Genomic DNA, 27,309 nt, shown 5'->3' with positions numbered 1-27,309 from the left:
ATCGCTGGTCGCAGTATAACACCAGTATGTGTGTAAATACTTTTTAGGATATTTTCCAGCCTCCCATCAGCTGGCTCCTTGAGGGCGGCCGTATCTGGAGACGGTAACGCCACTTGTTTTGATAAGCGTGTGAGCGCCTTATCCACCCTAAGGGGTGTTTCCCAACGCGCCCTAACTTCTGGCGGGAAAGGGTATAACGCCAATAATTTTCTATCGGGGAAAACCCACGCATCATCACACACTTCATTTAATTTATCTGATTCAGGAAAAACTACAGGTAGTTTTTTCACACCCCACATAATACCCTCTTTTGTGGTACTTGTAGTATCAGAAATATGTAACACCTCCTTCATTGCCCTTAACATGTAACGTGTGGCCCAAATGGAAAATACGTTTGTTTCTTCACCGTCGACACTGGAGTCAGTGTCCGTGTCTGTGTCGACCGACTGAGGTAAATGGGCGTTTTAAAGCCCCTGACGGTGTTTGAGACGCCTGGACAGGTACTAATTGGTTTGCCGGCCGTCTCATGTCGTCAACCGACCTTGCAGCGTGTTGACATTATCACGTAATTCCCTAAATTAGCCATCCATTCCGGTGTCGACTCCCTAGAGAGTGACATCACCATTACAGGCAATTGCTCCGCCTCCTCACCAACATCGTCCTCATACATGTCGACACACACGTACCGACACACAGCACACACACAGGGAATGCTCTGATAGAGGACAGGACCCCACTAGCACTTTGGGGAGACAGAGGGAGAGTTTGCCAGCACACACCAAAACGCTATATTATACAGGGACAACTTATATATAAGTGTTTTCCCTTATAGCATCTTAATATATAATAATATCGCCAAATAAGTGCCCCCCCTCTCTGTTTTAACCCTGTTTCTGTAGTGCAGTGCAGGGGAGAGCCTGGGAGCCTTCCTAGCAGCGGAGCTGTGTAGGAAAATGGCGCTGTGTGCTGAGGAGAATAGGCCCCGCCCCCTTTTCGGTGGGCTTCTTCTCCCGTTTTTCTGACAACCTGGCAGGGGTTAAATACATCCATATAGCCCCAGGGGCTATATGTGATGTATTTTTAGCCAGCATAGGTACTTTCATTGCTGCCCAGGGCGCCCCCCCAAGCGCCCTGCACCCTCAGTGACCGTTGGTGTGAAGTGTGCTGAGAGCAATGGCGCACAGCTGCAGTGCTGTGCGCTACCTCATGAAGACTGAGAAGTCTTCAGCCGCCGATTTCTGGACCTCTTCTCTCTGCAGCATCTGCAAGGGGGCCGGCGGCGCGGCTCCGGTGACCCATCCAGGCTGTACCTGTGATCGTCCCTCTGGAGCTAGTGTCCAGTAGCCTAAGAAGCCAATCCATCCTGCACGCAGGTGAGTTCACTTCTTCTCCCCTAAGTCCCTCGTTGCAGTGAGCCTGTTGCCAGCAGGACTCACTGAAAATAAAAAACCTAACAAAACTTTTACTCTAAGCAGCTCTTTAGGAGAGCCACCTAGATTGCACCCTTCTCGGCCGGGCACAAAAACCTAACTGAGGCTTGGAGGAGGGTCATAGGGGGAGGAGCCAGTGCACACCAAAGCTTTTACTTTTGTGCCCTGTCTCCTGCGGAGCCGCTATCCCCATGGTCCTGACGGAGTCCCCAGCATCCACTTAGGACGTCAGAGAAATCACCAGTGTTTGCTTAACTGCAGCAAGTAGTGAAAGTAATTATGGGCCTAATTCAGACCTGATTGTAGATGTGCTAAATTTAGCACATCTATGATCAGGCACACTGACATGCGGGGGGACGCCCAGCACAGGGCTAGTCCTCCCCGCATGTCAGGCCCTACCCCGTTGCACAAGTACAAAAGCGCTCTTATACCTGTAGAGTAGTTCCCGGGCAGCGCAGCTCCTGCACACTAGTAGGGAGCTACTCGTTGCTGTGGTCGCAGTGGCTGCGTGTGACGTCACACAGCCGCCGCGGCCCGCACGGTCCAGCCAGGCCTGCGTTGCCCGGACCGCGCTCCCTAAACGATGGCCCCCTCCCGCCCAGCGACCGCCTCTGCCTGTCGATCAGGCAGAGGCGATCACAGGGCTGAGACAGCTGTCGGCTGTCTGGCATGCGCCGGAGCAATTCAGACCTGTTCGCTGCTTTGCGAAAACACACAGCACCACTCAGGTCTGAATTAGGCCCTATGTCTGCTAGGTAGTGAGGGGAAACTCTTAATACATCAAGACCAAAATCAGATACGTTCAAGACCATTACAAGTTACATAGCCTTATAAACCATACTTTCTTGATTCTGGAAGCAAGGCATTAAAACTATAATCATATACACAGGTTGTGCCACTTTCAGATTTCACACATTATGGCAAACCTATTTGGAGCACGAGTGTTACTTTTCAAGTAATGCAGGTACATTTTTGCCAAGTCTAATAAAAGATGAAAAAGCAAATCCCATGAAGAAATAAGGGAAATACAGATTATGGCCAATGTAAGCATAGCCATAGGAATTTGCGAAGCTAATTGGATTCAGAAAGGCAAACATTACATTAGTGGGCCCATGAGATAGTATGATGTAGCCACACCTGTACAGTCAATTGGTTACACCCACTTGGCTTAAAAGGAAAACAGGCTGAAGCTAAAGCAGCTAGCTTCAATTCTGTGATATTGGCTGAGTTTTCGTAGGATCCTCTGCATCATGCAAGAATGAGAGACTGTTTCCATCATGGAAACACAATTTATTAAGGGACATCAGTTATGCTGAAGTATGTTCCGTTCATGCCATTTCTAGCATATTACATTGTAAAATTTGAAATGCAGAAACAAAAATGAAAAGTGAACACAACTTTCTTATTTTGTGTTATTTTACATTTATCGTACATATTTACCTTTTTTTGTCCAATTTTCTAGTTGTTACAGCAACGGTGAAACACACAAGTAGTGGCTAGAGAATGCTCAATGATGAAATACAGGAAGTGGAATTAGTACTAGGAGGAAGGCAATTCAGGCTGATGAGGAGTGTGCACAAATTACACTTAACCCCCATAAAGACTATTTTAATAAAGTAGGCAAAAAAAGCCAGTGTACTTCTGCATCACTAACCTAGTACTTTCAGTCTACATATATTTACATTCTAGAAAAAATAAACCCTTTTTTCATGTGTTCAAAAAACTAAACTTATTTTCTGATGTTTAGGTTGTGAATTGCTTAGATGCTTTCCACTATCTGTGTACAAATATTATAACCTGGCAACTACTGAACTACTGCCATAAGTTCCTAACTACTGTAGTTATGTAGTCCAGCCATTAGCTGGAATACAAAATAATAATAGTAATAATACTTTTTAGAAAAGTGTCTTTGAGGAATGCTGTGTGGTACAGTACAGTAACATTTAGAATCACTGACTGATACTTCATCAGCTTTAAAGTGACTCCAGTGACACATGTAGAATGGGAACTGCAACCTAAAAACAAATGGATAGACAACAGCAAATAGGTTCTTGCCTCTGACAAAACACTAATAAAACAATGTTTACAGTATGAGGTATGTGTAAACTGAAGTCAAAATATCACTGACTGATTGCAGCACCTGACAGGTACAATGCAACATGTATCCTATCACACACAGGGGTATATTCAATAAGAGTCGGGTCCATTCCGACATGCAGTTGTCGGAATGGACCCGACAACCATTACTGAAAGAGAGGCCAAATCTGACTGTCGGATTTGTCCGTTCCCTGTGTCCTGTCCTGCCGCTGCTGTCAGCGGCTGCCGGGTGTGCTGACAGCAGCGGTGGGGGGAGCAGAGAGCGGCGGCTGGCGGGGGGAGCAGCGTGAAGCGGCCAACGGGGGGAGCAGCGTGTGGCGGCCGGAGGGGGGAGCAGTGTGGCGATCGGTGGCCGGAGCTGGCAGCGGGGGTGATGTCTGCGGCGGCGGGGGAGGTACCTCAGGGAGAGAGATGCCTGGCGACGGCCGTCAAGGTACCTCTCATCCCCACAGCCCGCTGCACCGCTCCACGTCTCCTCACCTCAATCAGACTTGTTTTCACGTCGGATTGAGTTTGTTATTCCGCCGATCCACCTGCTTTCCAACAAGTCGGGTTTGTCGGAAAAAATGTGCCCCTATTGAATAGGTCGGAACCCCTTCCGACCTATTCCAGTCGGAACTGCCATCTTTCCGACAAGATGGCAGTTTCCGACTCTTACTGAATACACCCCAAAATGTACAGACTGTGTGAGGTATAAGCAAAAGCAAATGAGGGCTTCCCAGTCTCTATGGTACTACCCAATACAAGGTTTGTCTCTTTCTTGAAGTTTTGTGAGTTTTTTTGGTTAGGGATACAATTTGCACTATGCTTAATAACTCCTACCCTACATATAAGAATTTTCTATATACACTCTATAGTTTATATATACACTCTTTAATCATGCACAGGTGAGTTGGTCTATTTTGCTAGGTTAGTAATTATACCACCTACTTCCACAGACTGAAATCCTCAAAACATGACTGTTAGGGGGTTTTCGGGACTGGAGTTGGGAACAACTGCTCTAGAAGAATGTATATAGCATTTACCAGTCTTGAAGTTCTAGACATCTACAGGGAATTGACGTCATGAATCCTCTAACGCCACCACCCTCGGATTAACTTCAGTATGAGAAATATAGTTTCATGTCAGTAAAATAACAAAGTGGAGGGGGATCAGGAACAGACAGAGAATTCCCTATGGCCAGACACCAAAAGAGCAGCTTCATGCAGTAGAAAAAACATAGGTCGATTATGTTATAATTTGTAAACTAGTTAAACATTGATCCCAATACAGGACCCATACACCACTTAATTTGAGTCTAGTTAGTATATGAACCACTGCTATCATTACAGAATGACTAATTATTTTCAAGTAATTTCACAAAATCAAGCCGATCAGCCTTTCATAAATCCATGTTAGCCATTGCTGATATTTTCTAGAACATTTTCTTGAATGTGGTCTATTAACAGCCCCTCAAATATCTTCTCTTAATACATGATAAACTTACCTATTTAATATTGCTGCTAAGGCTGTGTCTACTGGCCCACCTCTCATAGCAGTACAGTCAATGGGTGGGGTAAGGTGTGATTCAGTGAAAATCTGTTCTCTGATTGGCTGTCACAATTGCCACATACACTTTATCGCACAGGGAGTACAGACAGGGACCAGACAACTTATAAACATGATAAACTCCTCAATGTCTGCTCGACCCCATGTTCGCCCTCCCCTCACCTATGCTACATCCACCCTCACGGCTGGCACAACTGTTTTTATGCCTAGTGGCTGGCACAGCAGGTGGGATGGGCAGACAATACAATGGGTTTGAACACCCTCCGTAACAGCAGCTGTGAGGACTGGAAGCTGATGGCAAACAGTTGGGAGGAATGTCAGGTACAGCAAATTGTTGGGGTGTATGTTGTAGCAGTTGTGTGTGTTTCTTTGCAACATTGCTGTTGTAGGTGTGCATGTGCCAAGTCCTCATAGTTGCTTGTACAGGTGGCACTTAAGGTGCATACACACGGAGAGATTTTGGCTATGAGAGATTTTGACTAACTTTTCCCTTGAACTGGCAGTAGGAGATTTTGACTAACTTTACCAGAGATTTTGTCTAACTATGCAAGAGATTTTGGCTATGGGAGATTTTGGCTATGGGAGATTTTGACTATCTCATTTAAATAAGGGGATGAGTGTCATATATAGGACGATTTTACAGGGTGGCTGGTATTTAAATAGCTGAAAGTTAAAAAAAAAATTTGCGTGGGGTCCCCCCTCCTATGTAAAACCAGCCTCGGGCTCTTTGAGCCAGTCCTGGTTGTTAAAATACAGAGGAAAAAATGAGTAGGGTTCCCCCATATTTAGACAACCAGCACCGGGCTCTGCGTCCGGTCCTGGTTTAAAAAATACGGGGGACAAAAGACATAGGGGTCCCCCGTATTTTCCAAACCAGCACCGGGCTCCACTAGCCAGGGAGATAATGCCACAGCCGGGGGACACTTTTATATTGGTCCCTGCGGCCGTGCCATTACCCCCCCAACTAGTCACCCCTGGCCGGGGTACACTGGAGGAGTGAGGACCCCTTAAATCAAGGAGTCCCCCCCTCCAGCCACCCAAGGGCCAGGGGTTAAGCCCGAGGCTGTCCCCCCCATCCGTGGCCCGGTGGATGGGAGGCTGATAGTCTTTCAATATTAATATTGTTCTTTACAGGAGGCCTACAGGTCCCAGCAAGCCTGCCCCAGCATGTTGGCACTTGGAGAACCACAAGTGCCAGCATGCCCGGACATAAAGGGCCCGCTGGCACCTGTAGTCCACCTGTAAAGAAAATATAAAAAAAAAAACACAACACATTCTTTTAAAAATCCTTTATTAAACTGGGTCTTCACCTGGGGGCGGCGGCCTTTAAGCTCTTTTGCATGGCCGCCGCCTTCCCAGGGCTTCCGGCGTCTTCACCTGGGGGGGCGCCACCTCCCCAGGGCTTCTGGGGTCTTGCTCCGGCGTCTTCACCTGGTGGGCGGCGGCTGCTAAGCTCTTTTGCATAGCCGCCGCCCATCCAGGACTTCCACGGCGTCTTCAGGAGCTCTTCTCCGCTCCTCCTCCGCCGTCGGACTGACAGCCGCTGCCTCGCGCTGACTTATATAAGTCAGCGGGAGGGGGCGGGGCGATGACGCGGCGAGCCGTGATTGGCTCGCGGCGGCCATCTTGAATTTCAAAAATGACGCTGAGGCGCCATTTTTGAAACTGGTACCGCTCCGCTGCCAAACTCTGCAATAGAAAGGTAAATTTCCCCCGCCCGCACCGCTGCCGCAACCCGCCGCCGCCCGCACCGCCGCCGCCCGCACCGCCACCGCAACCCACCGCCGCCGCAACCCGCCGTCGCCCACACCGTTACCGCAACCCGCCACCGCCCGCACCGCCGCCACAACCCGCCGCCGCCTGCACCACCGCCGCCTGCACATCGCTATCGCTGGGAAAAATCGCTGGCCTCTTAAAGTGTTAGCGATTTTGACTAACTTTTGCAGCGACATAGCCAAAATTGACTTGCCTGCACTGACTATTTTTCCCAGCGATAGCGACCTAGCGGGGACGCGCATCGCTATCGCTGGCTGTGTACACACGGAGCGATCTGCACTAACTTTCTGAGCGATTTTGACTATATAGTCAAAATCGCTCAGTTATATCGCTCCGTGTGTATGCACCTTTACATCATCTGTGATAGCTGACACTCTCATTGTTGGTGGTTGGGTGGTAGGGGATCGCGACTTAGATAAGTGACAGGGACAGGTGATGAAATATGGATATGGGGAGGGGAATGGGAGATAGAGATGAGAGACATGGAGAGGAGGGAACAGAGATGAAAGACAGGGAGATGAGGGAGAGAGACAGAAGAGAACTGGGGAAGTAGCTAGTTAGTGGAATATATATAAGAAAGGGAGGGAGTGAGGGGGAGAGAAGAGGCACGGAGATGGGGAGTAAGTGGGACAGAGAAGAGATACAGGGAGGTATGGGCACAGAGTTAAGAAACATGGAGTTATGGGACAGAGATGAGGGAGGGGAGATACAGGGAGAAACAGAGAGAGGGAGACAAAAAGAAAAGATAGGGAAATGGGGGGGGGGGGGGGGCAGGGATGAGAGACAGGAAGATGGGGTGGTGGAGTTGAGGGGAAAAAAAACATCAAACCTGCAACACCAGACATAATAACTTGCGATCCAATGCATGATGGGTACTGCAAAGTGATCTGTGTGCAAATCACTACAGGTTTCTGGAGAGCTGCAGAAGTATGTAGATATATATACATATATACATATATATATATATATATAGTGCTCCCTTTTGTTTTACTCAGCTCATGTTTAAAAATCCCTCTCTCTGGTGAAAATGTATGTCCTCTCCATATCTATCATAGTATCACTGCATCTATATAGACACTGACAGACCAGATGTATTTCTTCTTTCTTTTTTTTTTCTTCAATAATTTCAACAACTGGAGAGCTCTGAATTGTACAATGCATGCGAAGCCGGCTACACAGGTTGACATATCCCTGGAAACTGGCCAGGTGAAGCAGTAAGCTTTTCCTTTTCATGGCCAGAATCAGCTGCGTCAGTGATATTTTAATACTAAATGAAGTATAAAGGGGATTTCCTACTGCTGCAATAAGCAGCAATAGAAAACCATACCTACTGCCTGTGCAGAATTAGAATATGGAGAGTAGTCACCTTAAAGAGAAATTAGTTTCTTTCTTAAAGCTTAAATCGATATAGACTACATTTTTGTCCATGTTCCTCAGGTTCTCCTTAATTTGGACATTTCCAATGAGGTCTGTATTTTTATTTTAAGGTCAGTAGATGCAACAGAGCATAATTTCTTGCCCATGACTTTGCAGCACCAAGTTTATAAGGCTTCCTACTAACAGTAGGGTTGCACAAATCGCATTCAGGTAATTAAAATCTCCAAAGCTGCCCAATTGTGTAGCCTCTTCTGTGATAGAAAGAGTCACCTAACTGTCCTTTCTAAAAAGCCGCGTGTAACGTACTCCTAGCTACTTCTATTAACCTATATTTTCTACAAACCAGGTGAATTTGAGAACCATTACATCCCATCACTTTTAACAGACATGCACATATACAGTAGCAACCACTACACTTATACTAAGAATGGACTGTGCAACTTGTTTAAACTCTGTTGAAATACTTCCACTTACAGATTTGCCAAAATAAGCATGTTCAGAAAGGAGTACTGCACCTAAAGTAAGTTGCACCTAAGTTCATTCAAAGGTGTCAAATTTTAAACCACTTCTCATTCAATAAGGTATGCTCCAACAGAAAAAAAGAGAAATATATCTTACAGAACAATTATTTTGTATTGGATAAGAAAAAAGTGCGCCTTTTACCCTTTCGTTATTCACCAACACATAGGGGAGTATTCAATTAGCGGCGGATCCTCTCCGACACTGAGGATCCGACACTTCAGTATTGTATTGCGGGCAGTTTCCCCCCATTAATTTTCGCCCTCTCTTATGGGCGAAAATGAATGGTCGAAAACGGACCCATTTTCCACCGCTGCGGGGTCGAAAACATATGGATGAGCAGAGATTCCGCTCATCCATGTGTTATTTGACATTTCAGAATTTTTGACAGGAGGGAAAACCAGCGCTTCAATTGAATACTGAAGTGTCGAAAAGTGACGGTTATCGGCGGAAAGTGCAGTCTTTCCGCCCTGTCGAAAATTCCGACATTAATTGAATACTCCCCACAGAAGGTAAAAGAAAATCTGGTTGGTTGGAGTAATGGAATTTCTTTGCAATCCATTTAGTTCAGCAAAAATAAGCAAATGACCATTTTCATTTACTTATTGTAATATATATATATATATATATATATATATATATATATATATATTTTTTTTTTTTTTTTTATTATTATTTTTTTTTTTTTTGGACAAACAAGGCTTCTGAATGGCAGTAATCAATCCATTTATTTGGATTCTAAAAGAGAAACAAAAGTCTGGGCTACAACATTGTTACCACAGCCGGCCAGTGGTGGCTCTCCAACTGCAGAGACTCTACAAGAGAATGTTGTAAGAAATGTGGTTCTGGGACAGTGTTGGCTGTATGTGATCAGCACGTTTGCTTAATGAGGCTGGCTGTGTCTAGAATGCCTGAAGAGTACAACTTGGAGAGTGGACAGTAACACAGCACAGTGGACTGAAGGAACAAATATGTCAATTTAATTAACATGCCGGACAAATCACAAGACAAGGCAGCATGTAAAGGGCCCCATACACTACAACGATATGTCTGAGGCTGAAGTCAGAGGCGATTTCCCTTGAACTCTCCCGGGAGTGGTTCCATACGATTTGGTACATTTTGCATGCGATATATCGTATGCGATCCATCATCCCAGCCATACCTGCGGGAACCGACATATCAAGAGTGCAGCACTAACGATCTAGGGGAGCCGATCCGGCACTCATGGGAACGCGCATCGGATCGGATCCGATCGGAAACACATCCAAAATTTCACCCGATATATCGTCCCGAATGCACGAAATTGGATGAAATCGGGCATTATCGTTCTAGTGTATGGGGCCCTTTAGTGTTGAACAGAAGCAGGGATGAAAGTGTTAACAGGTGTCCCCAGAACCCATAAGCCTTTTTACAGGATTCAAAGTGTGTGTGTGTGTGTGTGTGTGTGTGTGTGTGTGTGTGTGTGTGTGTGTGTGTGTGTGTGTAAAAACCCAGGCATTCTAGATAGTAGACCTATGGTATACAAAATATTAATAAACCAAGGATATGCTTAAAACATCTCACATTGCGAAAACTTTTTATCTTGCAGATACCTGAGCTAGAGATACAGCTATACTGTTGGATTATATTATTTTTATTTATTAATTTAATATTTTCTCTAGCATCCATAAGGGATATTGGGGAGGCTTAGTACAATGGGGTATAGATGAGGTCCAAAGAAGCTGGTGCACTTTAAATTTCTTCACTGGGTGTGCAGGCTCCTCCCCTCTATGCCCCATCCCACAGGCAGTTTAGAAAAAAGAGCCCTCAGGAGAGGATGCTGTCGCAATCGGGGGTCCCCCGGTTCAAAGCGTGGCTGACAGGCAGGGTAGGTATACGGGACCCTCCTGGTTTTGTGTTGTTTTTAAGCTAATTGGGAGACATTGCCAGAATAAAAAACACTGTAGCTCTGGCGCCATTGGGGGGGGGGGGGGGGGGGGGGCGTGCTACCTCAGAGTGGGACCAGCGGTATTTTGGCACCTTCCTCTGCTTACAGCAGCAGGCACACACAGCTCTTCCTGACAATCACAAAACTCTGGAAAACTGGTAAAGGGTGTAGCAAAGAGGGAGAGACGCTATTGTATACGATCTGTGTTCTATAAGGGACTGTAATCATAGGTGTTTCACTGTGATATAACAGCTTACAGCCTCACTGGGGCTGTGTAGCTGGGGTCAGCTGGTCCTCTCTCTCTCTCTCTATCTCCTTCTCACATATAGTAAGGGGCAGGCTTGCTAGTTATTACTTGTCTGTGTATGTGTGTATGTGATTATGCTTTACTGTGCACATGGGTAAACACAAACTATGCAGTGTATGCCACTCCAGATTCTCTCACTTATCATCTGATTCTGTATCATGTGAACAATGCAGCCAATCTTCACAACTTAAGGGGGGTACTCATGGGAGAGATGTGTGCTGAGCGATCTTAACACAGACCGCTCAGCACACATCTCTCACCCCGCTCAGCACAGCGCGATGTGCTGAGCGAGGGGGAAAGCCGACGGGGGGCCGCTCACTTCACACAACGGTGAAGTGAGCGACCCGCTAGATTGAGCCTGCATGCAGCTCAATCAAGCATCGGCGATAGCGATGCGCAGGGCCGCGCATCGCTATCGCTGGGGGGCATACACACGGCAGATCCGTGCTTAAAATCTAAGCAATCTAGCAAGATTGCTTAGATTTTAAGCACGGATCTCTCCGTGTGTACCCCCCTTAAGTGAGGGGGCTGGGGAAGATGGTCAAGAGCCTTCCTGGCTAGGTGCCCTTAAACATATGATGTCTGAGATGTCGTCACAACTCACTGCTAATGCTCAAAAAACTCGGCTACTACAACATGCTGTAGCAGACCTAACTGCCAGGGCAGATGTTACACAGCCCCCCTCTCTAACTCAAGACCACAAAGCGTGGTTTACCTGCTCTACTCTCTGATTCAGATGAAGATGTACAGGAGGATGAGGAGGACTTGGATCACGTTAGTGGGGATTCCACTTCTGCTCAGGGTATTGAACCCCTCATTCTGGCTATAATGGACATGTTAAAACTCCCTCTAGAGGACGCTGCGTCACAGCAGTCGATTTTCTTTACACAGAACAAGCCTAATGTCACTGTACCTGATTCTGCAGAGTTTGATGACCTGTTTAAGTTAGCCTGGAAAAATCCAGACAAAAAATACCAAGTGTCGAAAAGATTTTTGCACACTTTCCCATTTGCTCCTGAAGGTAGGAAATTCTGGAAAGAACCCCCTGAGGGGTTGATGTATCAGTCTCTCGACTGTCTAAAAAGGCGGTGCTGCCTGCCTCAGGCTCCTTTACCATAAAGGACCCTGGGCACAGAAAAATAGAGAGACTACAACTAAAGTCTATCGACACAGCAGCAGGTGTATCGCAAAGGTTGGTCATACCGGGTTGCTGGATGACCCATGCCATTCACACGTGGGCTTCTCAAATTCAGGAGGGCCTCTCCGGGGATATGCCTCCGTTCACTACAGTGACTCTTCTGAAGCACATTCAGGACACTGCACGCGTCCTGTATGACTTGCTCAAGGAAATGGGCAATATTAACGCTAGGAACTCTGCCATGGCAGTGTCGGCGCGCAGGGCCTTGTGGTTGCGTAAATGGATAGCGGACGCAGAGTCCAAGCGAGGTGTGGAATCTCTCCCCTTTTCTGGGGATTTCTAAGGTTAATGCAGGAAAATCCACATTTCTCCCCTCTGGGGCCCCGCCGGCTAGGAGTTCCTACCCGGCCCGCCTGTTCAGTCCTTTCGGTCTAACAATTTTCGATCTTGGGCCAGAGGTGCCTCAAATGCTGCTACAGGCACCAGAGGTAACACAAAAAGACCTGCGAACACCGGTTCTCAGGAACAGAGCACCAGTTCTGCTTCCACTAAGTCCTCAGCCTGACGGTGCCCGCCAACCCACCCCGAGGGGATCTCGAGGTGGGAGCTCGACTGCGTCACTTCAGCTGCGTCTGGGAGGGTTCCTGCCAGGATACCTGGGTCAAGGACCTCATTTCTCAGGGCTACAAGCTGGAGTTCGACGGTGCTCCTCCCAAACAATATTTCAAATCATGCTTACCAGCTTTGGAGGATAAGCCATCCAAATAGTTGGTGCAATCCCACGTCATTGTTCCAGTACCAATACAACAACGTGGAAAGGGTTATTACTCCAACCTGTTTGTGATACCGAAGCCGGACGGTTCGGTAAGGCCCATTTTGAATCTAAAGTTCTTGAACCCTTCCCTAAAGATTTTCAAGTTCAAAATGGATTCCTTAAGAGCAGTGTTTGCAGACCTGGAAGAACAGGAATTCATGGTTTCCATGGATATCAAGGACGCCTACCTTCATATTCTGATTTGGCCAACTCATCAGGCTTATCTGAGGTTTGCCCTACCAGTCACTACTCTTCGGCATGTCCACATGGTAGATCACTACCAGTTCGAGGCACTACCCTTCGGCATATCCACAGCTCCGAGGGTGTTCACTAAGGTGATGGCGGAGATGATGTTCCAGGTCCAGGGGGTCAATGTTAACCCTTACCTGGACGATCTCCTGATAAAAGCAAGATCCGGGGAGCTTTCATTGCTCCATATCGACCACACTATCCAACTTCTGTCACACCATGGGTGGATTCTCAATTTACAGAAGTCCCACCTGGAGCCAACTCAGCTGCTCCTGTTCCTGGGGATGTTACTGGATACTGTGGCCCAGAAGGTGTTCCTGCCAGAGGCCAAGGCGAGAACACTTCAGGAGCATGGTGCTCCAACCTGCTTGAGTATCCATCCATCTTTTGCAAAACATTGTTGGGGAAGATGTTTGCCTCATACGAGGCAATCCAATATGGGAGGTTCCATGACATAACATTTCAATTGGATCTCCTGAGCAAGTGGTCTGGATCAAATCTACAGATGCACCGGATGATACGGCTGTCACCTCTGGCCAGGATTTCCCTTCTGTGGTGGCTGCAGTCTTCTAATCTCCTGAAAGGCCAGAGTTTCAGGATTCAGGATTGGTTTCTCCTCACGACAGATGTGAGTCTGAGAGGATGGGGAGTCGTCACGATCTCCACCCGGGGGAGTGGGGGCTCCACCATCAGGTGTGCAGATCATCAACCAGTGGGGCGGCACACAAATAGACATACTGTCTTCTCGACTCAACAAGAAGCTTCACTGGTATTGCTCCCGAACAAGGGAGCCTCAGGCGAGGGCAGTGGATGCACTGACATCGCCTTGGCCTTACCGGCTGGTCTACCTGTTTCCTCCAATTCCGTTGGTCCCAAGGGTGCTCAAGCAAATCAGAAATCAAGGAGTCCAGGCAATTCTGATTGCCCCGGATTGGCCTCGGAGGGCGTGGTATGCAGATCTTCTAGACATGTCTGTCGAAGACCCTTGGCCTCTAAGAAGAGATCTTCTTCAAAAAGGACGTTCGTCTACCCGGACTTAAGGTGACTTTGTTTGACGGCATGGAGGTTGAGTGGAACATCCTAGCTCACAAGGTCCTTTCCAAAAAAGTCATTGCTACCATGGGTCAAGCCATGAAACCTGTGATGTCACAACACTAGATAGATACACTAAACTAGACAGATCTGGAGACGATATGTCTCTTGGTGCGAGGAATGCTCATATCCACCTGCTGAGTTCCACTTGGGACGTTTCCTCTGTTTCCTGCAGGCTGGTGTGGATAAGGGCTTACATCTGGGTTCCATTAAGGTCCAGAGTTCAGCCCTCTAAATTTTCTTCCAGAAGAAATTGGCAGTATTGCCAGAAGTTCAGACCTTCTTGCAAGGAGAACTTCACATTCAACCTCGTTTTGTACCGCCCACGGCACCCTGGGAGTTGAATGTAGTGATGGAATTTTTACAGTCCTCCTGGTTTGAACCTCTGATGACAGTAGACAATAAGTACCTCATGTGGAAGACGGCGATGTTACTGGCCCTGGCTTCTGCTAGGCGTGCCTCGGAATTGGAGGCCTTATCGTGTAGAATCCCTTACTTGGTCTTCTATGAGGACAAAGCGGAGCTCAAGACTAGGCAGCAGTTCCTATTGTAATTTCGTCAAGTTCTGGCGTTTTTGCTCCTCCGGAGGCATTGGATGCTGTGCGAGCCTTGAAGATCTATGTCAAGAGAACAGCTTGCATCAGAAAGACGGATTACTTGTTCGTGCTCTATGGATGCACAGAAAATAAGATTTTACTTACCGATAAATCTATTTCTCATAGTCCGTAGTGGATGCTGGGGACTCCGTCAGGACCATGGGGGGATAGCGGCTCCGCAGGAGACAGGGCACAAAAGCAAGCTTTTAGGATCACATGGTGTGTACTGGCTCCTCCCCCTATGACCCTCCTCCAAGCCTCAGTTAGGTACTGTGCCCGGACGAGCGTACACAATAAGGAAGGATCTTGAATCCAGGGTAAGACTCATACCAGCCACACCAATCACACCGTACAACTTGTGATTTGAACCCAGTTAACAGTATGATAACAATGAAGTAGCCTCTAAAAAAGATGGCTCACAACAATAATAACCCGATTTTTTTGTAACAATAACTATGTACAAGTAATGCAGACACTCCGCACTTGGGATGGGCGCCCAGCATCCACTACGGACTATGAGAAATAGATTTATCGGTAAGTAAAATCTTATTTTCTCTAACGTCCTAGTGGATGCTGGGGACTCCGTCAGGACCATGGGGATTATACCAAAGCTCCCAAACGGGCGGGAGAGTGCGGATGACTCTGCAGCACCGAATGAGAGAACTCCAGGTCCTCCTCAGCCAGGGTATCAAATTTGTAGAATTTAGCAAACGTGTTTGCCCCTGACCAAGTAGCTGCTCGGCAAAGTTGTAAAGCCGAGACCCCTCGGGCAGCCGCCCAAGATGAGCCCACCTTCCTTGTGGAATGGGCATTTACAGATTTTGGCTGTGGCAGGCCTGCCACAGAATGTGCAAGCTGAATTGTACTACAAATCCAACGAGCAATCGTCTGCTTAGAAGCAGGAGCACCCAGCTTTTTGGGTGCCTACAATATAAACAGCAAGTCAGACTTTCTGACTCCAGCCGTCCCGGAATTATATATATATATATATATTTTCAGGGCCCTGACAACGTCTAGCAACTTGGAGTCCTCCAAGTCCCTAGTAGCCGCAGGCACCACAATAGGTTGTTTCAGGTGAAACGCTGACACCACCTTAGGAAGAAACTGTGGACGAGTCCGCAGTTCTGCCCTGTCCGAATGGAAAATCAAATATGGGCTTTTGTAAGACAAAGCCGCCAATTTTGACAATCGCCTGGCCGAGGCCAGGGCCAACAGCATGGTCACTTTCCATGTGAGATATTTCAAATCCACAGATTTGAGTGGTTCAAACCAATATGATTTGAGGAATCCCAACACTACGTTGAGATCCCACGGTGCCACTGGAGGCACACAAGGGCTGTATATGCAATACTCCCTTGACAAACGTCTGGACTTCAGGAACTGAAGCCAATTCTTTCTGGAAGAAAATCTATAGGGCCGAAACTTGAACCTTAATGGACCCCAATTTGAGGCTCATAGACACTCCTGTTTGCAGGAAGTGCAGAAATCGACCTAGTTGAAATTTTTTCGTGGGGCCCTCCTGGCCTCACCCACGCAACATATTTTTACCACATGTGGTGATAACGTTGTGCGGTCACCTCCTTCCTGGCTTTGACCAGGGTAGGTATGACCTCTTCCGGAATGCCTTTTCCCTTAGGATCCGGCGTTCAAACCGCCATGCCGTCAAACGCAGTCGCGGTAAGTCTTGGAACAGACAAGGTCCCTGCTGGAGCAGGTCCTTTCTTAAAGGCCGATGCCACGGTTCCTCTTGGAACAGACATGGTACTTGCTGAAAGCAAATCCCTTCTTAGCTCCCGAGGCCATTAGTCCTCTGTGAGCATCTCTTGAAGTTCCGGTTACCAAGTCCCTCTTGGCCAATCCGGAGCCACGAGTATAGTTCTTACTCCTCTATGTCTTATAATTCTCAATACCTTGGTTATGAGAAGCAGAGAAGGGAACACATACACCGACTGTTACACCCACGGTGTTACCAGGACGTCCACAGCTATCGCCTGAAGGTCTCGTGACCTGGCGCAATACCTGTCCCATTTTTTTGTTCGGGCGGGACGCCATCATGTCCACCTTTGGTCTTTCCCAACGGTTCACAATCATGCGGAAAACTTCCCGATGAAGTTCCCACTCTCCCGGGTGGAGGTCGTGCCTGCTGAGGAAGTCTGCTTCCCAGTCGTCCACTCCCGGAATGAACACTGCTGACAGTGCTATCACATGATTTTCCGCCTAGCGAAAAATCCTTGCAGTTTTGCCACTGCCCTCCTGCTTCTTGTGCCGCCCTTTCTGTTTACGTGGGCGACTGCCGTGATGTTATCCCACTGGATCAATACCGGCTGACCTTGAAGCAGAGGTCTTGCTAAGCTTAGAGCATTATAAATTCGCTCTTAGCTCCAGTATATTTATGTGGAGAGAATTCTCCAGACTTGATCACACTCCTTGTGTGACTGCTCCCCAGCCTCTCAGGCTGGCCTCCGTGGTCACGAGCATCCAATCCTGAATGCCGAATCTGCGGCCCTCTAGAAGATGAGCACTCTGTAATCACCACAGGAGAGACACCCTTGTCCTTGGATATAGGGTTATCCGCTGATGCATCTGAAGATGCGATCCGGACCATTTGTCCAGCAGATCCCACTGAAGAGTTCTTGCGTGAAATCTGCCGAATGGAAGCGCTTCGTAATAAGCCACCATTTTTACCAGGACTCTTGTGCAATGATGCACTGACACTTTTCCTGGTTTTAGGAGGATCCCGATTAGCTCGGATAACTCCCTGGCTTTCTCCTCTGGGAGAAACACCTTTTCCTGGACTGTGTCCAGAATCATCCCTAGGACCAGCAGACGTGTCGTCGGAACAACTGCGGTTTTGGAATATTTAGAATCCACCCGTGCTGTCGTAGAACTACTTGAGATAGTGCTACTCCGACCTCCAACTGTTCTCTGGACCTTGTTCTTATCAGGAGGTCGTCCATTTTCTTTGAAGACGAATCCTCCTTTCGGTCATTACCTTGGTAAGGACCCGGGGTGCCTTGGACAATCCAACGGCATCGTCTTGAAACTGATAGTGACAGTTCTGTACCACGAACCTGAGGTACCCTTGGTGAGAAAAAGCAAATTTTGGGACATGGAGGTAAGCATCCCTGATGTCCCGGGACACCATATAATCCCCTTGTTCTTTGCTATCACTGCTCTGAGTGACTCCATCTGGATTTGAACCCTTGTAAGTGTTCAAATTTTTCAGATTTAGAATAGGTCTCACCTAGCCTTCAGTACCACCATATAGTGTGGAGTAATACCCCTTTCCTTGTTGTCGGAGGGGTAAATTTATTATCACCTGCTGGGAATACAGCTTGTGAATTGTTTTCAATACTGCCTCCCTGTCGGAGGGAGACATTGGTACAGCAGACTACAGGAACCTGCGAGGGGGGAAACCTCTCGACATTCCAATCTGTACCCCTTGGATACTACTTGTAGGATCCAGGGGTCCTGTACGGTCCCAGCGTCATGCTGAGAACTTGGTAGAAGCGGTGGAGGGCTTCTGTTCCTGGGAATGGGCTGCCTGCTGCAGTCTTCTTCCCTTTCCTCTATCCCTGGGCAGATATGACTCTTATAGGGACGAAAGGACTGAGGCTGAAAAGACGGTGTCTTTTTCTGCAGAGATGTGACTTAGGGTAAAAAACGGTGGATTTTCCAGCAGTTGCCCTGGCCACCAGGTCCCATGGACCGACCCCAAATAACTCCTCCCCTTTATACGGCAATACATCTTTGTGCCGTTTGGAATCTGCATCACCTGACCACTGTCGTGTCCATAAACATCTTCTTGCAGATATGGACATCGCATTTACTCTTGATGCCAGAGTGCAAATATCCCTCTGCGCATCTCGCATATATAGAAATGCATCCTTTAAATGCTCTATAGTCAATCAAATACTGTCCCTGTCAAAGGTATCAATATTTTTAGTCAGGGAATCCGACCAAGCCACCTCAGCTCTGCACATCCAGGCTGAGGCGATCGCTGGTCGCAGTATAACACCAGCATGTGTGTGTATACTTTTTAGGATATTTTTCAGCCTCCTATCAGCTGGCTCCTTAAGTACGGCCCTATCCGTAGATGGTACCGCCACTTGTTCTGATAAGCGTGTGAGCGCCTTATCCACCCTGAGGGGTGTTTCCCACCGCGCCTTAACTTCTGGCGGGAAAGGGTATACCGCCAATAATTTTCTATCGGGGGAAACCCACGCATCATCACACACTTCATTTAATTTATCTGATTCAGGAAAAACTACAGGTAGTTTTTTCACCTCACACATAATACCCTTTTTTGTGGTACTTGGAGTATCAGAAATATGTAACACCTCCTTCATTGCCCTTACGTGTGGCCCTAAAAGAAAATACGTTTGTTTCTTCACCGTCGACACTGAAATCAGTGTCCGTGTCTGGGTCTGTGTCGACCGACTGAGGTAAATGGGCATTTTACAGCCCCTGACGGTGTTTGAGACGCCTGGACAGATACTAATTTGTTCGCCGGCCCTCTCATGTCGTCAACCGGCTTGCAGCGTGTTGACATTGTCACGTAATTTCCATAAATAAGCCATCCATTCCGGTGTCGACTCCCTAGAGAGTGACATCACCATTACAGGCAATTTGCTCCGCCTCCTCACCAATATTTTCCTCATACATGTCGACACACACGTACCGACATACAGCACACACATAGGGAATGCTCTGATAGAGGACAGGACCCACTAGCCCTTTGGGGAGACAGAGGGAGAGTTTGCCAGCACACACCAAAACGCTATAATTATCCAGGGACAACCTTTATATAAGTGTTCCTCCCTTATAGCATTTTAATATATATACATATCGCCAAATCAGTGCCCCCCCTCTCTGTTTTAACCCTGTTTCTGTAGTGCAGTGCAGGGGAGAGCATGGGAGCCTTCCCACCAGCCTTTCTGTGAGGGAAAATGGCGCTGTGTGCTGAGGAGAATAGGCCCCGCCCCCTTTTCGGCGGGCTTCTTCTCCGGAGTTTTAGATATCTGGCAGGGGTTAAATACATCCATATAGCCTCAAGGGCTATATGTGATGTATTTTTCGCCATACAGGTATTATACATTGCTGCCCAGGGCGCCCCCCCCCAGCGCCCTGCACCCTCCGTGACCGCTGTGTGAAGTGTGCTGACAACAATGGCGCACAGCTGCAGTGCTGTGCGCTACCTGATGAAGACTCAGAGTCTTCTGCCGCCTGGTTCCGGACCTCTTCATCTTCAGCGTCTGCAAGGGGGGTCGGCGGCGCGGCTCCGGGACGAACCCCAGGGCGAGCCCTGTGTTCAGACTCCCTCTGGAGCTATGTCCAGTAGCCTAAGAATCCAATCCATCCTGCACGCAGGTGAGTTGAAAATCTCTCCCCTAAGTCCCTCGATGCAGTGAGCCTGTTGCCAGCAGGACTCACTGAAAATAAAGAACCTAAAAACTTTTTCTAAGTAACTCTTTAAGAGAGCCACCTAGATTGCACCCTTCTCGGCCGGGCACAAAAACCTAACTGAGGCTTGGAGGAGGGTCATAGGGGGAGGAGCCAGTACACACCATGTGATCCTAAAAGCTTGCTTTTGTGCCCTGTCTCCTGCGGAGCCGCTATCCCCCCATGGTCCTGACGGAGTCCCCAGCATCCACTAGGACGTTCGAGAAAAAGGGTTGCCCTGCTTCAAAGCAGTCCATTGCTCATTGGCTTAGGCTGACTATCTAACAGGCCTGTGTGTCGGCAGCCTTGCCTGTTCCTAAGTCTCTAAAGGCTGCTCTACAAGATCGGTGGGCTCTTTCTGGGTGCCTGCCCGTGGAGTCTCGGCCTTGCAATTATGCCGAGCTGCTACCTGGTCGAGGAAGAACACTTTTGTTAAGTTCTACAAGTTTGATACCCTGGCCAAAGAGGATACCCAGTTTGGGCAGGCGAAGCTTAAAGCTTTGGGACGTCCCCATCGTACTAAGGGGGTCATTCAGACCCGATCGCACGCTGCCTTTTTTTGCAGGCGTGCAATCGGGTCTGTACAGCCCATGCATAAGGCAGCGATGAAAAGAACAAAGATTGGAAGATTGACAGGAATAGGCTGTCCGTGGGTGTCAACTCACCGTTTCTGGGAATTTCCAGGAAAACGCAGGCGTGCCCAGCCGTTTACAGGGAGGGTTCCTGACGTCAGCTACAGCAAGGATCATCGCAGCGGCTGAGTAACTCTTGAACTGTGCAGAGACTGCACAAACTTTTTGCTTGTGCAGCTCTCTGCACAGCCGATCGCACCCCTGCAAAGTTCTTACCCCCTCCCCTGTAGCCTGCGTGCGACCAGGTCTGAATTAGGCCCTAAGTCTCCCCAATATCCCTTAAGGATGCTAAAGAAAATAAGATTTTAATTACCTACCAGTAAATCCTTTTCTCGCAGTCCATAAGGGATATTGGGCGCCCGCCTCAGTGCATTGATCTTTCTGCAGGTTGTCTTTTCTAGTCTTGCTGTTTGGTTACCAGCTGTTGCTGATTGTTTTATGTTCGTGGTGTGCTTGTGTATAAATCTCACCACTCATTATTGTTATGTTCCTTCTCTCATGTATGTCCTTTCTCCTTCGGGCACTGTTTTACCTATAACTGTCTGTGGGAGGGGGCATAGAGGGGAGGATCCAGCACACCCAGTGAAGAAATTTAAAGTGCACCGGCTCCTTTGGACCCCGTCTATACCCCATCGTACTAAGTCTCCCCAATATCCCTTACGGACTGCGAGAAAAGGATTTACCGGTAGGTAATTAAAATCCTATTATTGTAATATACATATAAAAAAAAAACAACACAGCAGATATTTACACAAAATGTAAAGTGCAAAACTCAAAAGAGATGCCTCAGAAATGCACATGGTGGTGTGTTAGACCCGAACTTAACAGTTAACAAATCAAAAGCTAAAATGCTGTACAGATACTGGTTTAAATGTAATTTTGACAGTTTGACATAAAACCAGTAGCGAGGGTGCAAGTTGCCATTACAACACCGTAGAAATGCCAGCACAATGGAATTCACCCAAGTCCTCATGGTCTGGCAATACTATAAGTGCGTCATATAGCCACACTTACTCTTCCGGGAGTCGTACAGTCATATAAATCCATTGAAGCTCGCTCTATAACCCTCAATTACCACAAAATGATAATTCTATGCATTGCACACTTTGATAAAGGTACAAAAGATTGTACTGCACATTGCAAATGAATTTGCCTTACGGTAAGCCCCTTTTATTTTTAGGAGCAAATTTCCATTATTGTCATTTGCCACAAAAACGTGACTAAGAACAGACACAGATACTCCAGCATTAAATATTTGCAGTGATTTGTTTAATTGTATCATTACATGATTTATCAGAGATGGCAGTAACTATGGAACTTTACTCTCCAATTACTCTTTATGCTTCTGTCACAAATAATTAATTTGTAAAAATAATTTCTTTAACATTTTTGACTTCTAGGTATTCTATGCCAAGTTAGGTGAAAGAAAGTACACATATTTTCGCAAGAGACAATTGGGATGAATTGGTATTTCAGATACTGGATATAAATGAGGTCTTCAACATGATGTATATACAGTACATACACATATTGGCCTGAGTCAGATTATCATGAAAAGTGTATGAAGCCCTGCTCCCTAGTAATTGTCAGGCTCCGAAACCTTACCTCCGGCGGGTGATCCCACGGGTTACCATCCCACTGGTTGGCACAGCAGCGGCGGCAGGTCCTCCTGGAGGGATGTGCGGCTGCCAAGGGCCGGGGGCCGAGGGTCTGGAGAGCCGGGCGCTGCAGCGGGGATCGCTGCAGTAAGGCCCTCTAGTGGTGACACAGTATAGTGTGTCAGAGACGGAAGCTGGCTAAAGCTGTGTGCTAACAGCTAAGTATGTCTCCTGTGCTGGGGGCAGCCATGTTGGAGACCAGAGTATTACCAATGAAGTTCCCAATCTGTGTCCAGCCATTCCTGCGTGTTCTCCCCATACAAAAGGGGGCTGGCTCAGAGGGAGAGTGCCAGTGCTTCAAGTTACCTCCTTGTGAAAGGTTCTCCAGCTCTGTGCTCCCAGGTTACTTCTGGTTCCCTGGTCCTGGTTGCTCTCATCCATCGGTTACCTAAACGCTGCTGCAGTCCTGCTGTCTAAGTCTGTTGCCACTCGTGGAAGCGCTCACGGGGTCCCAGGTCGTAGAGGAGCTCCAGGTGCTAACGGCGGTTCCCGCAGACGTCTTCATTTCTTCAAAGTCCAAGTTCTTAAGCCTCGTCTTTCAATCACAAACCACAGTCTCCATTTCTTCAGAGTCCAAGTTCTTCAGCCTCGTCTTTCAATCACAAACCACAGTCTCCATTTCTTCAAAGTCCAAGTACTTCAGCCTCGTCTTTTAATCATAAAACACAGTCTTCAGGTCTTCTTTACCGGAATTCTTAAGCTTCACTCTTCAAGTCATTTAACCATAGACTCTAATTTTTCCAGTTTCTTCTATTTCTCCAATATTCGTCTACAGCCTGATTATTTATTAAAACTACAGTTATCTTCCTACGAAGTCCTCCTTTTCTTTACACCCTCCGGCCAACGTTATTACTTAGTTTGGCTTCCATCACATGAGGAGGAATTACATTCAGCCACCTTGTTTACTCTCCTCACAGGTAGCTGTCTCTTCAGCCAAAACTCGGTTGTCGGAACCCCAACTTACGCTGAGCGTGACAGTAATGACTGTGTGTGGGTGTCTTTAATATTGTAATGAGATTGGTAGATAATCTTGAGGTTCAAGTAAAAAATGGGAGAACGTGCTGAGGATGTGAGGATGAGGAGGATTGGCTATGTTTGCAAGCAGATGGATAGTGGTTGTGTGGCACACAAATGCATGTAACTCTTCATACAAACAAATATATGCATTTATGTATGTGCACACAGTGCAGCTGAAATTGTGGATGACTTGAGTGCAACTCTCAATCACCCCATGTGTAAAAACTAAGTATAATATGTCCCTAGCACTGTAGGCTTCTGGCTGAACTGCTCACCTACTGGAAGTACTGTATTAGTTTGTTGCACTTTTGAATTTCGAAAAGGGTACATTTGGTCCCAATTCTAATCCTAGACTGAAAACAAAACCTATAACCGTTTTTTCCCCAATACGGCCCTTGGGGACACAATAACTGTGCATGTTTTCCACAACTGATGGAACATAGATGTACAGAATTTATAACTGACTGACATTTTAAAAGATCCACAGGTGGGGCTAATTCTATATATCACTAGTAGTTCTGTGAAGGAACCTGGAAACCATGCACTGCTAGGGTGCCCTGAAAATTGGATTTGGGAAACACTGATTTAACCCTGTGACAAAAACATCTTTTGACCCTGAGGTTAACAAAAAAAAAACAAAAAACTGATCCAATTCTGTAAAAAACACTTGAAAATGATGTAACTGCATATTTATGCAAAAGCATGGATAAATGCATATTGCACAATAGTGCTAGCACACATATACTGTGCATCCGGAAAGTATTCACAGCGCTTCACTTTTTCCACATTTTGTTGTGTTCAAAATCTACACACAATACCCCATAATGTCCGCGTGAAAAAAGATTCTTTGAGATTTTTGCAAATTTATTAAAAATAAAAAAACTAAGAAATCACATATACATAAGTATTCACAGTCTTTGTTCAATACTTTGTTGATGCACATTTGACAGCAATTACAGCCTCAAGTCTTTTTGAATATGATGCCACAAGCTTGGCACACCTATCTTTGGGCAGTTTCGCCCATTCCTCTTTGCAGCACCTCTGAAGCTCCATAAGGTTGGATGGGAAGCGTCAGTGCACAGCCATTTTCAGATCTCTCCAGAGATGTTCAATCGGATTCAAGTCTGGGCTCTGGCTGGGCCACTCAAGGACATTCACAGAGTTGTCCTGAAGCCACTCCTTTGATATCTTGGCTGTGTGCTTAGGGTCGTTGTCCAGTCTGAGGTCAAGAGCGCTCTGGAGCATGTTTTCATCCAGGATGTCATTGTACATTGCTGAATTCATCTTTCCCTCTATCCTGACTATTCTCCCAGTTCCTGCCGCTGAAAACATCCCGACAGCATGATGCTGCCACCACCATGCTTCACTGCAGGGATGATATTGGCCTGGTGGTGAGAGGTGCCTGATTTCCTCCAAACATGATGCCTGGCATTAACGCCAAAGAGTTCAATCTTTGTCTCATCAGACCAGAGAATTTTATTTCTCATGGTCTGAGAGTCCTTCACGTGCATTTTGGCAAACTTCAGGTGGGCTGCCATGTGCTTTTTACTAAGGAGTGGCTTCCGTCTGGCCACTCTACCATACAGGCCTGATTGGTGGATTGCTGCAGAGATGGATGTCCTTTTGGAAGGTTCTCCTCTCTCCATAGAGGAATGCTGTAGCTCTGACAGAGTAACCATCGGGTTCTTGGTTACCTTCCTGACTAGGGCCCTTCTCCCCCGATCGCTCAGTTTAGACGGCCGGCCAGCTCTAGGAAGAGTCCTGGTGGTTCCGAACTTCTTCCGTTTACGAATGAAGGAGGACACTGTGCTCATTGGGACCTTCAAAGCAGCAAATATTTTTCTGTACTATTCCCCAGATTTGTGCCTCAAGACAATCCTGTCTCGAGGTTTACAGACAATTCCTTTGACTTCATGCTTGGTTTGTGCTCAGACATGCACTGTCAAGTGTGGGACCTTATATAGACAGTTGTGTGCCTTTCCAAATCATGTCCAATCAACTGAATTTACTACAGGTGGACTCCAATTAAACTGTAGGAACATCTTAAGGATGATCAGTCGAAGCAGGATGCACCTGAGCTTAATTTTGAGCTTCATGGCAAAGGATGTGAATAATTATGTACATGTGATTTCTTAGTTTTTTATTTTTAATAAATTTGCAAAAATTACAAAACATTGTCATTATGGGGTATTGTGTGTAGAATTTTGAGGGGAAAAAATTAATTTATTCCATTTTGGAATAAGGCTGTAACATAACAAAATGTAGAAAAAGTGAAGCGCTGTGAATACTTTCTGGATGCACGGTATATATTGGGCCGGATGTAATGCAGTGCGAGACAGCCGGAGCTCCGATATTCCGGCTGAACTTGTGCGTTTTTTTAAAGTGGCAATCACTTACAAGGCAAAACCAACCTGGTTGTAAATGACTGCCGCTTTAAAAAAAAAAAACGTACGCGTTCGGCTGGAATCTCGGAGCTCCGGCCATTTCGCACTGCATTACATCCGGCCCATAGTCTGAAGTCAGTAAGTACCAAATACTCATGCATATGCTAAAACAAACCTTGGGTTATTCACAAAGTGTCGTGATCTGATCTGTGAAGCTACATATATTGAAGCAGTTGTGGCAAGAAGTTCATTTTGCTCTTCTGATGTCAAACTGTGTCCTGTTAAGAAAAATCAAGAATAAGAAATAATAATAAAAATTAAAAAAAAAAACATATTGGGAAAAGCGTGGATGCGTTATTCAATCAAATTATACTGGAACTGCTGTTTTACTGAAAAGTTAAGTTTTGATCACCGACATAGAAAACAAAAACTTACTGTAAAGTACAGTATATGCAATACATTTCAGCCTGAGTCTACCATGATCTTATACAGTAATGCTTTACATGCGGTACTCTACTGACCTAAGATAGCTCACGGGTGTTTTTTGTGGCCCCAACTGTACAGACTTAACGTATGACATTTGACCAGGTCTTTCTAAATTGTGAGTCAGCGATTGACAAATATTTTAGAATTTAGGAACCAGGATTTTTTTTTTTATAACCATTCAATACAATAACAGTACATAAAAAACAGTCAATAAACAGAGCAACTACTTTTTATACAAACAGCTCACTACTCTTATGCGGGGTACACACTAGAGAAGTGGTTCCCAACCTTTTTTCTCTCCCACACCCCTTGATTAGGCTTTTCATTTTTGAGTACCCCCTCATCTCATAAATCCTCCCCACCCAACTGTCCTCGCCAGAAAAGTAAAGTCACGCAAGCACAGGGAAAATATACAAACTCCATACAGTTTGGGCCATGGTTGGAATGTATAAATGGAATGAAAGCTTTTTTTACTGGGTTTTCTTCAATATGCAGGATTTTGCTGTGTGTTTCTTATCTAAAAAAAAACCCTCACTTTCTAGCACTTGGTTGTCACTTCAAAATTGATTGAGCAACTTCCGTTATGTGTATACATTCACTGATCCGTAGGTGAGTGAGACCGGCTGTGAAATGTACATGTCTGCTCACCTAAAGGAGACTGGGGCATAGCAGATTGTATAACCCAGGGAGAGTGGTCAGGGGAAGGGACCACAAAAGGCACACTAACACACACAGATCTTGTCACTATGACAAACTGTATCCTATTCTCACTGTGTACTATTGATAGGTACAGAGATATATTCTCATCAACACTATATGC

The 27,309-nt window shown here is 46.6% G+C and overlaps 1 protein-coding gene across 4 annotated transcripts in view; it reads right to left on the bottom strand.

Moving 5' to 3' along the window:
- PCCA (propionyl-CoA carboxylase subunit alpha) overlaps window positions 1–27,309 on the bottom strand; it is a 972,421-nt gene that overhangs the window by 397,322 nt on the left and 547,790 nt on the right. For all 4 annotated transcript variants that reach the window (XM_063953234.1, XM_063953235.1, XM_063953233.1 and 1 more), the window contains exon 18: window positions 26,179–26,281. In XM_063953234.1, coding sequence (XP_063809304.1) covers window positions 26,179–26,281 — 103 coding nt within the window. The remainder of the gene's footprint in view (window positions 1–26,178; window positions 26,282–27,309) is intronic.

Source organism: Pseudophryne corroboree, chromosome 2 (genome assembly GCF_028390025.1).
Source record: "Pseudophryne corroboree isolate aPseCor3 chromosome 2, aPseCor3.hap2, whole genome shotgun sequence".
NCBI lineage: Eukaryota > Metazoa > Chordata > Amphibia > Anura > Myobatrachidae > Pseudophryne > Pseudophryne corroboree.
The sequence above is the reverse complement of the archived record's forward strand: the minus strand, read 5'-3'. Positions and strand labels throughout refer to the sequence as shown.